Genomic DNA, 14,792 nt, shown 5'->3' with positions numbered 1-14,792 from the left:
TAAAAAACATGCCAAAGAGAAGTATGAAGCTCTTCAGGGAAAAGAAAAACACACTTTCATAAACTGAAATGGGAACATTTATACAAATTCAAAATTGTAGTTTCCATGTAACCTACTTTATCAGCCATCATTGTCAGGAAAGCTTCAAACACCTTATCAGCAACAGCTATCACACACTGCATCATGCCTGAGGAATTGAGAGAAGTGACAGGTTTGATTGTCAAAATTACATTTGTTTTATAAAGCATGCTTAACAGTTAAAAAGTGTTTATATTTACTCAGCCAACACTGAACCTGTTTCAAAACAAAACCAGTGTTCTCGGCAAGGATAAGCAACAGCAATTTACTCAACGTGATTAATTTTGTTATACAGCTGCTTGATTTGTTTCTGTCTTTACAGGCCTGGAGATAAATTCCTTGTATCTTAAATTGCAAGAAAACCTAGACAGGTAAATCTTACCAGATTTGTCTTTTTGAATTGCTTTATCTTCAAAATAGCAAAACATGACTTGGAAACGATCTTGGTCAGTTGAACGCAACACCCTGGGGAAGGAAGAGTTTGGTGAGTTGAGGTGTTTTGGGGTTTGTTTGGTTTATGGTTTGTTTGCTTTAGGGGTTTTTGCTTCTTTTGTTTTAGGGTTTTTTGCTTTTTCCTTTTCTCTTCAACATTTTTAATACAAATCTATGCTTTAGTGCTACACCTCACAGCTACAATCATTGTTCATTTCATGATAATTTCCAGTCTCTAGCAAGGGTGATATTCCTATTTGTTTCTACATTTGACTAACAGGGCTCAGATCATACAACACCACTTTCCTTGCTGCTAGATCTCCAGCTCAGTTTTCAGCTATGCATTCCTTGGAGCAGCAGTAATAAACAGACTTTTAAAGGAAAAAAACAAAAAGTTTGTGAATTCAGTACGTTTGATCAGTCCACCTAACACGCACTACTGGGGGGGAAAAAGGACACAACAAAAAAGGTTTCTCAGCTCCTACATTACATTAATCTCCTAGAATAGGCACTGTCCTTCAGGGGTGCAGCACAAGACTGTGCAGAGGATACATCATACTTACAGAACCCTTTTGTCCATCTCCTATTAGCTCTTATATAGAGGAGATCCCATTTTTCAGGCCTTACTGTATTATTCCATTTAGCAATTTTGCACGGATGAATTCCCAGGCTCAGAATCTTCAGTAGAGCAAATGTGGCTCAAAATACTGAGTGTCTGGCAATTCTGACTTGAATATACACAGCTTTTAATTTTTTTTAATCCATCAGTGAAAAGATGTAGATCTGTATATTTACCTCATGTACTCCAGGCGGTAAACGGAAAGGAGATAGGTGGACATGGCAAAGTCCAGCTTATTGATCAATGCTGACACCTCTGGAGGAGGATCCAAGAGATTTATTATGGTGCTCCGTAATTCATTTAATTCAGCCTGGAGATGAACACATGAAGTTATCTGAAGTGGGAGCACTGTATTTGTTTGTGCTCTCAAGCACATGCATTCAGCTACTGCTCTGTTCACTTCTAACCTTTGCACACAGTATGTCAGAAGCTTCTGTCTGCAGACTCAGAACAAGCTGCCCTGACTCAGCAAGTCACAATTCTTCAAATACACAACAGAATTAAATACTGAAGTCAAATTCCTTGCAGAAATAACTGCTGGCTTCCAGGCAGTTACATCAATGAAGAAATACAATTCCTAAATGCATGTAAGTTTGACCAACACCAACACTGTCCAGCTTCTGAAACTTCAGGGATCTGTTGTGCCATTCTTTGGTGTCACAGAATTAAGTAACCAGTACAATGCAGATTTCTGTATTATTTGGGAGCCAAGGACATTTCATAAACTGCAACTCTTAATACACTTTACACTGCTACCAAAAACAGCCCTTGGGCAAAATCTATCATGCAAGCATCAGGGAGAGAGAAGAATACCAGTATCAAACCAGAGCTCACATTATTTCTTTGAAAGACTGAATGTGTTGTTTCCTTTTAAACTTTGTTGGTTTTTTTCTTAAACAGTGCAAGTTTTGTCTGATACAAAATGGACAAAAAAGCAATAAAAGGCTTCCATCTCCATGAAGTCTTGGTTTCTACACCTAATCAAGATGGTGTAGCTACCACCCTAAACTCTTGTATTACCCCAAGCCACTTATGTACTCTGCTGTCAGAGAGTAGAGTAAAAAACCTGCTTTTCACTAAGATGAGGCAGGTTGAAGGGGCGTTGTGCTATTTCAGTATATCACAGGCACCATGTCATTTAACACTGACAAACATTATGGAGGGAGGTAATAAAAGTAATCAATTCCTACAGAGGTCACAGTGTCATTCTTCATGGCAGAGTTGTACTGAAGGACAGACCGAAGCGGTTCTTTGCTGGGAAATGTGAGCAATGGAGACTTGGTGGCAATTTCACAGACACCTTCATACCATTCTTCTGGCCAAAGACCTGGAACAGAAGTATAAAGAGGAAAGTGGGGTGAGGGAGAAAAAACAAAAGAAGTTTCACAAAGTTACCTGTGTTACCAAGCTTGGCACTCCTTCCTAGGGCCAATGTTTCATGCACTTGAGCATAAACAGTCAACACATGTGATCCATGTTCCAAACTTTATAAGCATGTTTAGGTAACTCCAAGTGAAGTTTCTCACTGGATAAGAAGTTTCGACTCGAATACACTGTACCCCATGTGTCTGATCTTCCTTTTCAGGAACTTAGCTATCAAAACTCATACTTAACTAAGGTTATTAACTTAGCAATAAAACTAAGTCCAAGTTGTACTGTGCTAAATCTCATGGCAAACCAGCAAGGATGTAAAGAAATCCTACCAGAGAACTGTCACAGAAGCTGTTTGCCTTGTAGTGTCCTTATGCCTGTGGTTTTTCTCCCATCTGCTATGAATGGTTTGCATACAGTTGTATTTACATTCATCAGGAGTTTAAATGTGAGCAGCAACGTTGTTCTCTTAAAAATTACAGTACCTGATCCTTCCACAGCAAATCCCATCAGCACTGAATACAACCAGAAGTCACGGAACAGCTTCTGCAACCTGGGCTTGGCCTCCTTGATGGGTGGCAAGCGTCTAGTGAGCTACCAAAGAAATAAAAGTTAACATCAGAGAATAGTGGGAGATCCAATAACTTCATTCCACGCTAAGGAATCAATTCACGTACCTTCTTTACTCTGATTTACAAAGGTAACATTCTTTGTCACCTTTGTGAAAACTAGTATTATATAGCTATTGTTATGTTGAAGAAAATAAGTTCTTGTTAGAGGTCTGAAAGGGCAACTTTTGAGATGCCTGAAGTAAGAATTTCCTTTGTTTTACACAGGAATAACACCATGCTGATACAGTAACCTCTGCAGAGAATACATAATATTAGTATACCATCAACTGCAGGGAGGAAGAGACCACATGGTCCTTTAAACTGTGCTGAAGACAATGCCATGCAGCTTTGCTTCAGTGTAAAGGATCTCCAAACCAAATAAATATTGGTCAAACACACTTCTGGTTGCTATTGTTTATGAGCCTTGTGGAAATACATTGAGGCACCAATGGGGGATCTTTCATTGTTTGCACCCACGCACAGAATGACATCAGTTCTGAAGAATTTACTATCTAAACAAGCAAGGAAAAGAGCATTATTTTCAACACATTTTTTAAAAATTCTCCAGTGCTTTTTGCACAAACAGCTGCTGCCATCAGAGGAGCAGTTTATCCTCCCAGTCAATATGATATGCAGTTTTAGATAAATTTATATAACAAAGATCACAGTGTGTTATCCTAAAACAGTTAGAGGCACAGGCAAGTGTATAAAAAGTGAAAGAAACTGTCCATTAAACTGCAAGCTTCATTCAATATAACTGCATATTATTACTCTAAACTTTATCATGAAAACATTACATTCTAACCTAGCTTGAAGATATATTCTCTAACTACAATAATTCCCTCGAGGGATGTAATCCAGCAGTATTTCTCTGAAATCTCATATAAAGCCAAATTTGGATGTATTTATAAATCATGAGGGAGATTGTTCATTTAAAAAGCATAAAAAAATTCCTCTATTACAGTAAAATTAATCTGAATTTAGGCTGGTGAAAAAGTTGCTTGTACGATGGAAATTGGAATTGGTCTGCACCAATATAACACTGGCTGAAGAATCCCAACCATCACAAACACAGAGGCCTCAAACATATCTGCACTAAGATGCTCCCCCGCTCCCATTTCAGCACAAAACAGCAACGGGGCTTTTACTGTCATTAACAGTCAAGTTTATGTGTGTGCTTGACTTTGAAACTTTATACACACATACACCAATTTCTGCTTAAAGACCTTCCTCAAAAGTGAACAAGTACCTGCAAAGCCATAAAAGCAGCTCAACAAACAGCAGAGAATTCAGCAGAGATCACCAGGCAAGGGAGGGATTTTGGCTGACGAAGTAACTTTAGCAGTGTTTGGTTTAGAGAATGTTTACTTTGGGAGATACACAAAAAATCAGCGTCAAAGTTCAGATTTAAACCCTGCTGTTCCCCTTACTTGGGCTTTTCAACACATCCTCCCCGTACAGTGGCTCGAAGGTAAGCTCCATTTACCTCTTCTGTTATTTGGGGTAGCTCTGACAAAAGACATTTACATTGCAGAGAGGGGGAATGTTTTGCCTGTGTAAGTGCAGCTGAGCAATAACTGAGCTTTGGGGAAGAGGAGAATGTAAAGTTGGGAATACACACAGCAAATTGTGCTGTGCCAAAAGTAGAAAATGTTTATCAATGGTTACTGGACAGGGGATCTATCTCAGCCCTAAGGGCCTGACTTCTGGGGGCGGGGAAAGAGTAATGGATTTATGAAGAAACAATAAGGACAAGACTGACTTGCGATGCTCAGTCACAGTCTAAAACAATTTTAAAAGCATCTTCTATGGGCCCTTCATTTTTGCAAAACAATCACATTAAATGGTTTTAGGATTTCAAGCAAATTAATTTGGGGGGAGAGTTTCAAAAAATCAAACTGTCAGCTCAGTTATGTCAGTCCTGCTACAACATGTTTGAAAATATTTTCCTTCAAGCACTGGTTTTATTCATTGATGTGCAGCTGAGTGATCAGATACAGGTATGTACACCTATATATTTTACTTCTACAGAAGAGCTCTTTGGACTATTTGCTAATTTAAAAAGTATTTTAATCAACACCTTAGTAAGATTTTTGTTTTAACTGTATTCAGTGTTTTGTCCTGTATTATATTGTAAGTAACTGTCTTTTTATGCAAAAAAGTACTATCAACAGAATTAGACTTACAATAGAATTACACTTTTTTGCATCTTTTTAAGATCACTGTAATTACTGCACCCAATAGCATGGTGAAAAGTGTCTTCTATCCACTTCTTGGTACAGTGTTTTACAGCTGAGTAAGACTGATAGGTATATATTGTTTGAAGAGAATCTAAGATAAATCCTGATTTTAAAGGCAATTTAAAAATGCCACGGTGCAATACTCAGTAGACAAAGAGACTGATTAACTTTTTCCCTTAGGAAAATGCAGGTTCTACTTAAAAGTATTCTCAAACAAAAAAGGGAGGGTTAGAAACCTAGAATAGGGATAACACTAAGCCAGGAGATACAAAGTTCTGAACAGGAGCTCACAGAGACTTCACATTATGAAGAAAACAGAGAGCACTACAAGTTCTGCAGTGCTACACAAAACCAAAGTGAAACAAAACATAACTAACCAAACAGCAGAATGGAGCCAATCCGTGAGGAAAGCAGCAGATGAGCACACAGAGCTGCAGGAAGGGGGCACACATTGAGTAACACACCCCAGTCAGACCCTGAGCAGGCCAGGACATACATTTATGCCCAAAACCTCCCCCAGTGCAGTCCCACTGATGGTATTTGGTGCAAATACATGTCTTTCTACATCCCTAAACCTCCTTTATTCTGTCAGATTTCAGCCTTGCTCTTCCAAAATACTCCCACAAAACTCCCATTTTTGTTGTAGCTACAGGATATCTGTTTTCCACATTTTTCAGTACATCTCAGCCTTTTGGTATGCTCCTGTGGGGAACTGGGACAGGAGTTCCTCCTCCTCCTACCAAGCTCGAATCTTCAAACTTACCTTTACATCATATTTTCAGCACACACTCATAACACAGTTAGTGCACATTTTAAGTGTAACAGATTTATAAATAAGGAGTCCTATATATTTTAAGTAATGAGTTTGTCACTGCTGAAATATGCCAGGAATGACAATTTGTAAGGGAGGAGGTCAACCAATATCTTTGGCAGGCTGGAGGCATTATGTAAGCAAAACCAATTACCAGCAAAACACATTTATCCATCTAATTAAGATCTGTTCCAATAAAAAACAAAAGCTGTTGAATAAGGTAACTACAGCTCTTCTGCTGTGACAGAATTCAGCATGGACCGAAAATTAGGGAATAGATAACTAAAATGACTAAAATTCAACTACCCTCTGCTCTCTCAACTGTATTGTCTTCCAGGTTTTCATCTGCCAGAATGAAGTTCCTACTTCAATTGCTTGCATTTGCTCTCATCATAACCTCCACATTTGGTGGGATCAAGGACTTTGTTGAGCATTTTGAAAGCCTTAAAGGTGCCCAGCCACATGAAAACGGGACTTATGATATGTCAAACCTACCACTGGAGTTCCACAGAGAGAACACCATCACCAATGACTTGATTCCTGAGGAGGAGGAGGAAGAGGACTATATAGACCTCGACAAGATACTGAGTGAAGATGACTACAGTGATGTTATTGATGCTGGTCCATACATGGTTTCTGAAGTTCAGCAAGGAAATATTCTGGAATTATTCCAAGGCAAAACCAGAATCCAACGCCTCAATATCCTCAATGCAAACTTTGGCTTCAACCTTTACCGCAGTGTGGCAGACAAGGCCAACACTTCAGACAATATTATCATGGCTCCTGTGGGTATTTCCACTGCCATGGCTATGATCTCCCTGGGTCTGAAGGCTCAAACTCAGCAGGAGGTGTTATCTGTTCTTGGCTTCCAAGAGTTCATTAACGCCAGCACCAAATACGAGCTCATGACTGTCCACAATCTCTTCCGCAAACTCACCCACCGGCTCTTCAGACGCAATTTTGGTTACACGCTGAGGTCTGTCAATGATATTTACATTCAGAAGGACTTTTCTATTCTGAATGATTTCAGAAACAATATGAAAACATACTACTTTGCTGATGCCCAACCAGCTGATTTCTCAGACCCCAACTTCATCACCAAAACCAACGAACGCATCTTGAAGCTCACCAAAGGATTAATAAAGGAAGCTCTTGAGAGTGTAAGCCCTGCAACACTGATGATGACCCTTAATTGTATTTACTTTAAAGGTAAGAATCCATTATTTCAATCTTAGTGATGGATTTTCTCAGAATTCACTGCATATGTCATTAGAAATCCCAGACTTCAGTCTAGCCTACACCATCAAAAACCTACTGACTCCCTCATTAAGAAGAATCTCTATTATTAGCCCATTTTTGCATGTTTCTGTAGCACACTGCTATTCTAGTCATGCTCTGAAGTTAGTGGGTATTGCACACATAGAGCAAATGCTTATTACATACAAAACCTTAGAAACTCACAGTGAGGCTAAAAAACAACATATGGATTCAAAACAGCCCCAGAAAGGATCAGCTTTGTAGGAGTCTCAATGGGAAGGTATTAATGCATGTGCAAGGTACCAGTGACATTCAGTCCTGGCTTCATGGAAATGGTACAGGTTGATTTCAGTTAAAGCACTTAACATTTCTGAGGTTTTCAGGATTAACAGGAATGGCTACAAAGAATTTCAGCTTGAAGTATGTGTTTTATTTTTTTTATATATGATCGGAGAATGATCCTTGTCAAGAAGGGAGTGAAGAGAATAATTAGAACAGTATTCTTCTACAACTAAAAACAAACACATTCACTACTTGGAATATTTCAGATAATTCAGTAAGAAGTGTCTGTTGATATGGGTCCTACATGTATCACTATAGGCTGAGCAGTTAAAGAGGCTGGAGTAAAGACTGTACAATATATTCTTATTATAAATTCTTATTTTCAATTTCTTTACATTTAAAGCAAGAGCCTGTGGTGAGATTTGCAACATTAGTTATCCGTCTCAGGTTGAAAGTTTGTTAATTTTTCAACAAACTTTTAAAATTACATTAAATGAGCAACAGTTGGGAGGTGCCAATGAAAGAGCAACTGAGGATAAAAAGGAAATCTGTTACTGACTGTTTAGGGTGAAAAGCAGTTGACTTAAAACACAGATAAAGAAAGACAGAGTAGCCTGAAAGGATAACAACAGTTGCAAGCACCACACTCTTTTCCATAAGTCATAAAGGAGTATATTTTTCCCCAAGTATGTTCCTGCTTCCAGGAAGCAAATGCTCAAGGGCTGTCTTACACCTGCCATCTCAGCAGGTTATAGGAGCACCAAGTTTATGAAATGTACCTTTTCCCACTCACTTGCAAGGCACTACTTCCTTGAATAATGCCACTTATCTCCTTAAGAGATCTGAAGCAATCATTAGCATAAGATCCAAATAATCTCCTATTCTCAGGTACCATCTAAAAGGCACTTACTTGTATCCTTAACTACATCTCTGATGATCATACCAGACTAAAGACATGGCTTTACTGTCCATTACACCATGCTAAGAAAAGGATTATGCAAAGTGAACCAGACACATTTTTTTCACATAATTTGGTCAAATTTGAAATACCTTTTTGTCTCACACTGAAATTATTAAACACTTGCACTACCCCAAAGTAACAGAAAATAAATAGCTGTAGTACTGGAACTCTTGAGTCATCAAGATCAAAAAGACTTTCGGCTTTTTCTTCTGCCCATGGACTCCTGTTAATTCAAATTGCCTCAGTGCCATCTGCTGAAGGCTGTAATTTCTACCCCTCAAAACAAAAAGATCAATTCTCTATTGCTGCCTCCCACTCTTTGGTCTCACAGTCTCTTGGGAATTCCATTTTCAGGGGAACTGAAGCAAGTTCTGCTCTGGGGTTTCCTGGTTTCCCCACTATTTCTTCTAGTCATGCCAATTTTGCCCACATCTTTCCATTTACAGCATTTACACTGTTTGTACCATTGCAGAGAAGCTCTGTTAAGCCCTCAGAGCCTACAAACCTGTGAGTGTTCTCAGACAGAGACAAATGCTCAGTACAAGTGATACTAAGTAAAGGAATACTTGCCAAACCTGGTGAGGTCTCAAGCTCTTTTTATATTAAATACCATCAAGAAACTATTGCAAACTACTCACACTGGTAAGAAGCACATTCTATGTTGTGTAGGTCTCCAGTCTCCCTCCAACCGAGATCCATCCCCATTGTCCAGAGCTCTGAAAGACCATTTATGAGCTTCCTATCAAGTAGGAGCTGGTTATTTCAGCCACAGCAGTTTTAGTAACCGACACATTTTGGCAGGTCCAAAATTTTCTGCTTTTTTCTGAGATTTTAAGTCATGAATGCAAGAGAGGAAACAATCGGGGAGAAAACATTTGCCACCACAGATGGACCCAAAAGACATCGTGGTGGAAGACTCAAAACAGGAAGTCACAGAAGTCATAAAGTGCCAACTGGTCTCAGCTGACCAAATCCTGCTGGGGATTAGTTATTTTACACATTTGTAAAACTGAATCCAAGAAAAATGTTCCCCAGCTCCTCTCTTTTCCTAGGAGGAACTGGTTATGCCTCCCACCCCTCGGGTGCTGACAGTGCTGCTGCAGCTCCCCTGGCCCACAGCAGCTCCATGTCATTAGCAGAGCCCTGTGCCTGAGACTTCTGCTCCTTGAAGAACACCCAGATCTTGGGTTTTCCTGAGAAGTGAGAAAATTTGTTTGGAAATGGCACAATACATTTCATACCCCATTCCCTTCAGAACATCAACCACAGTCTCCTCACTTCTCAAACTGGTCCCCATCAGCCTGACACATGAACAAACCATTAGAATGAAATTGAACTTAAGGCTTTTTTTTTTTTCCACAGTCAGTTTGGCAAAGTCAGATTAAGGGGCTCAGAATGACTTGCACTGATTAAGGTTAAATTTGTAGGCTCCCCACACAGTCACAGCCACATTCTCCCCACACTTGCTTGTCTATGGTGACCTAAAATCCAGAGTTTTAACAGGAAATATCAGTGACCCTATTTCCCCTATAATCTTCTAGCTTTGTCTGCCCATTAGGAACGAAATAATGTTTATTCCAGAGCCATGGTTCCAAAAAGAGGACAACAGAACACTGCTTTAAAAAACGGACCTTCTTTCAAACAGTCAGTAAATATTTGGGGTATCCAAAGCACCTTTACACAAAAAGACTCAAATCATGATGGCAAAGTTTTCTGGGTTGCAAAATCTGTTGAACTGCATTATTTGGGCATACACCTGTCAGACTGCAGCACATCTCCAGGAATGTGTAATCACATCAAACTGGGTCACAGAATTAAGAACTCAACAGGTTAAGAGAGAAAATGACCTGGCTTGAACGGACTAATTTAAGGTAATGCCTTCAGCATACCATCTTTTAAAACATTAGGCAAAACTAAAGCAGCCATTGCTTAGCTTGGTACACCAGTAACATGCTCGAAACAGGTGCCTTCAGTACTGGATTCAAGCGCTGGATCTCAGCAAATACACCTGGGTCAGTTGTTCTGCAAGGGGCAAACCCTGGCAAGGATTTTGCATCTGTTAAGTGTTGTAATTTCTGGCTTCGTCGTAGAGAAAAATAATACACACCAACCTCCTTCAGCTCTCCAGTTGGTGTTTACCTGCTTTTGTAATTCAGAACACTCAATCAGACCAATGTTAACTTAGAAAGCCAGGAGTTTTGAAGTCACTTTAAAACTTGTCTTCTAATTCAGGCTTAACTAAACCCATCAATTTCCTACAGTAATTTCCAATTCACGTGACTTAAAGCTTCATGTAAACTATTATTCTGGGAATATTTTATCAAACAAGGCTCGTGGGGTTTTATTTGTGTTCCACATTGTCTTAACAGGAACTTGGGAGAATAAGTTTCCAGTGGAAATGACTATGAAGAGGAGCTTCCGCCTGAACGAGAAGCAGACAATAAAGGTGCCCATGATGCAGACTAAAGGCAACTTCCTGGCTGCTGCAGACCCCGAGCTGGACTGTGGGGTGATCCAGCTCCCGTTCGTGGGGAACATCTCAATGCTCATCGTGCTGCCACACAAACTGTCTGGCATGAAAGCCCTGGAAAAGCAGATAACACCCCAAGTGGTAGAGAAATGGCAGAAGAGCATGACAAACAGGTACCTGCTGAAAAGCACATCTTGTTAAAGTCTTAATGTGTTTTCTTGATGAGACTGACAAGGGTAAGTAGAGCGCATAGAAGATAATATAATATATTTTGATTAAAAATATTAAACAACCAACCCCCCTTCAAATGGATTTATTGAATTAAAAATCAGGACCAGTGAGCTCTCAAAATTTAAATGCTGTCACGAAATCAAGGATTATGGAGGTGGAAAATTCTAATGAAGTTTCAAAATTCTTTCTGTTGAGTATTTAATGATGTAGGTTTAAAGAAAAAGCTTTTACTGACAAAGTTTACAATTAGGAGGAAAAACAGGAGTATGAAAATAACAGGTTACTGGTGCAGAATAATTTCAATCCCAGGGAAAGCAGCCTATGTTCAGTTCCCCACTGAGCATTCCAACAGAGCTGTGTGTAAAGGCACATTCCATAATCAACAATGGACAACACAACTATGATAGGGGAAAAATCATACAGCCTGCCTTGTGCAAGATGACAGATCAGGTGTATCTGCCTTCAAACTTGATAAAAAGAGATGATTTGTCATCTTATTCAGGAATTCAACCTGTTTACATTGTACACAATAAGTGACAAATCTCCAGTTTAGCACTGCAGAAAATCTGACAGCCCAACATTCATTACAAGCACATCCACCCATGCACTGAACTGCTCAAAGCCAAGTATCTTACACACATTAATAATGCAAATCACCATAAGTGAAATATCAAATTGATAAGCTGACAGTTTTGAGAGGGGAATTAATTTTTTTAAACAGTTTAAGTCACGATGCTCAAGTTTTGAGAGCAAAAGTACAGTAAACAGTCCTGTATATTTGTGTCCTGCTTGCTGAAGACAGCAAAAAACCCAAACCACGACAGATGTGTAAAGCAAAGGAGTCATGCAAATATGTATCTGTCAATGATTTTTCCTTTCTCTGTTTATTTTTACTAGAACAAGAGAAGTGGTTCTGCCTAAATTTAAGCTGGAGAGGAGTTATGGCTTGATTGGCTACCTGAGATCCATGGGAATAGAAGAACTGTTCAATGGAAAAGGCGACTACTCTGGTATATCAGATGAGAAGATCATCATTGACAGGGTATTTACTGCTCTCCTCATTTCCTTTCTAATTAACTGCACCACCTGATAACATGGCAACATCATAATAATATTGCACAACAAGCTAAAATAGTATTTTTTATCATCTCTCCCAGAGGACACAGGAGGGATGTGGGTATCTCTGTACATCCTTGTCTATCCATACAATGAGGAGCATGTTTAATCAGATGTCAAAGGGAGTAGGATTGTTGTGGTCAGTCAGGAACGGGCTTATCCATAAAACAAAAACACCAGGATTGCTGCTGTGTGGGTGTTACCAGCAGGAGTGGGGGACATGGATGAGGGGAAGGCTGTGAGCACATCATCTGAGTGTACTCAGGAGAGCCTCAACTTCTCTTTTGTCTGTTTGTTTGTTGAAACAGTTCAGTCACCAAGGCACAATCACAGTGAACGAGGAGGGCACAGAGGCTGCAGCTGTCACCACCGTGGGGTTCATGCCTCTCTCTACCCAGACTCGTTTTGTTGTCGACCGTCCCTTCTTGTTCCTCATCTACGAACACCGGACCAGTTGCCTTCTGTTCATGGGCAGAGTTGCCAACCCAGCCCAATCTTAAAGCAGAGAAGGCCTCCAACACCCTCTTATCCACGGGCTGGATAATCCCACCTTAATATACCAGTATCATAAAGGAAAATTTATTGTCGTATTAGCTCATACAAAAGCCACTGGGATCAAAAGAAAATATATTATCTGCAGGTAGTTTCACATGAATGGACTCAGAGCAGTAGGTAATTTGACTGCAATTTGAAGTGGTTAGTGCCATGTATTGATACAAGTGTATTAATAGGAAAACAAAAAATCACAAAGTAACTTACACTTTGTGTTCTACATCAGTGTATAAAATGTAATCAATAAAATATTTAGACTATCTGGATTCTTGAAATTTAGCTCTAAATTTGTGCCAGGATGCCTGTTTATAATAAACAGGATTAAGGAAATCCTGAATACCTGACCAGTCCTAGAAACCTAAGTCTCTCCTGGGCATTTTACACAACCTAACTTGAAAAAGACCAGATGTGTTTCCTCTTTCTTTTGCTTGCATCATCTAACACTCAGTGAATACACACAATGCATATCAACATTCAGGCTGACACACAATGAACCTTAAGGACCAGGGTACCAAATAATGGGAGACAGAAATGTCTTGGAGGAATGAAATACTAATGAATCCACTACTTTTCCCCAACTTGCATTGTTTCAATACATTCCCTGATCTTCACTGGCACGAGTGGTATTGGAATCAGGCCAACCAAGTGATACAAATATCCTCAGAACACCCTGTATAGGAAAAGCAGTCAGCAAAATGCTCTTCTCACTGGCTCAGAATCACCTAACCCTCTCTGCAAAAAAGAACCATTTAGAGCACTCCCATTTGTCATGAATTCAGATGCACTTTCCATTCTGGATTCAATGGGCAAAACCTTTCCCAGTCACCGCAAACTTTCTGAATCAGTCTGGTAACAACATGAATGCTGCACAAACCCTGTTTCACAGCTGAAAACGAGATTTCCCTACACTCTGCAGACCATCACCTACCTGGTACAGGAATGGAGCTGCCCTGTACATTCCAGTTATTAAAGCCAATGAACACACTCACCTCTGCACACCTTCCTTTACATCCTATTTTTTAAAAAATGTGCCTCACAATCCAGTGAGACTATTTTTATCATTATTTGCAGATACAATACTTGATATATCCTGTCAATCTAAATATAAATTTGTCTTATGTTAGCAAAAATATGCAAATTAACCTATAAACCTAAACCAGTTATTTTAATAGTCTCAAAAAGGTGTTTTCCGGTATTAAGTTTAATTTACTGATTTAATTTTGCTTTTACACACTGCCATTTGGAATTTTGCCTCTACTACAATCAGTTGCTCCATCCAGGAAGCTTTTTAGCATGTCAGCCAGTAAAATACTGGTATTAGATAATGAAGAGCTGATACTGAATAGGAAGTTCAAATGTTTCCCTTCCTTCCTGTCTTTTAAGTCCACCATATGGGGGATAATTTTCAGTACTGAAGGTGCACAACAGAAATCATTAACATTCATAGGCACATTTTACTGTTTTATCTGTATTCAAAAAGAAAAGCATAGGAAAAAAAGCATATTCAAAAGATTAAATATGCACACCTTAGACTGAGTTGGTTTATCAATGATTGAATGAGCTGGAGCATCTGAAATACAGGTATTTTGGGGACCTAAGTAACAGGAATTATTCAAGGCAAAGAGGTCAAGCAGAAAAGCAAATCAGCTACTGCTCAAAACTCATGATCTTCATACATTGTGCAAGGAAGTCAAATATTTGCTTCAACAACCATAATGTAACCATTAACTCTTGCTTCAGATTCTGGCACTATCTGACTCC

The 14,792-nt window shown here is 39.3% G+C and overlaps 2 protein-coding genes across 4 annotated transcripts in view; one reads left to right on the top strand and one right to left on the bottom strand.

Annotated features, from left to right (window-relative positions):
• Positions 1 to 14,792, bottom strand: part of PI4KA (phosphatidylinositol 4-kinase alpha) — a 57,018-nt gene that overhangs the window by 22,884 nt on the left and 19,342 nt on the right. For both annotated transcript variants that reach the window (XM_027689744.1, XM_027689745.1), the window contains exons 19-23: positions 2,986 to 3,094; positions 2,320 to 2,456; positions 1,306 to 1,439; positions 461 to 543; positions 117 to 187 (exon numbers count right to left, since the gene is read on the bottom strand). In XM_027689744.1, the coding sequence (XP_027545545.1) occupies positions 117 to 187; positions 461 to 543; positions 1,306 to 1,439; positions 2,320 to 2,456; positions 2,986 to 3,094 (534 nt within the window). The remainder of the gene's footprint in view (positions 1 to 116; positions 188 to 460; positions 544 to 1,305; positions 1,440 to 2,319; positions 2,457 to 2,985; positions 3,095 to 14,792) is intronic.
• SERPIND1 (serpin family D member 1) lies at positions 4,463 to 13,297 on the top strand. 2 transcript variants are annotated; one of them, XM_027689747.1, is made up of 6 exons: positions 4,512 to 4,582; positions 5,068 to 5,111; positions 6,500 to 7,371; positions 11,032 to 11,305; positions 12,261 to 12,405; positions 12,788 to 13,297. In XM_027689747.1, the coding sequence occupies exons 3-6, from the start codon at positions 6,516 to 6,518 to the stop codon at positions 12,977 to 12,979; spliced, it is 1,467 nt and encodes a 488-aa protein (XP_027545548.1). In that variant the 5' UTR covers positions 4,512 to 4,582; positions 5,068 to 5,111; positions 6,500 to 6,515; the 3' UTR covers positions 12,980 to 13,297. The 2 variants fall into 2 exon arrangements, with proteins under 2 accessions (XP_027545547.1, XP_027545548.1); XM_027689746.1 differs by lacking the exon at positions 5,068 to 5,111 and having other exon boundaries at positions 4,463 to 4,582.

Source organism: Neopelma chrysocephalum, unplaced genomic scaffold (genome assembly GCF_003984885.1).
Source record: "Neopelma chrysocephalum unplaced genomic scaffold, ASM398488v2 Primary Assembly neopelma1_77, whole genome shotgun sequence".
NCBI lineage: Eukaryota > Metazoa > Chordata > Aves > Passeriformes > Pipridae > Neopelma > Neopelma chrysocephalum.
This window is presented reverse-complemented; position numbering and strand designations above follow the sequence as displayed.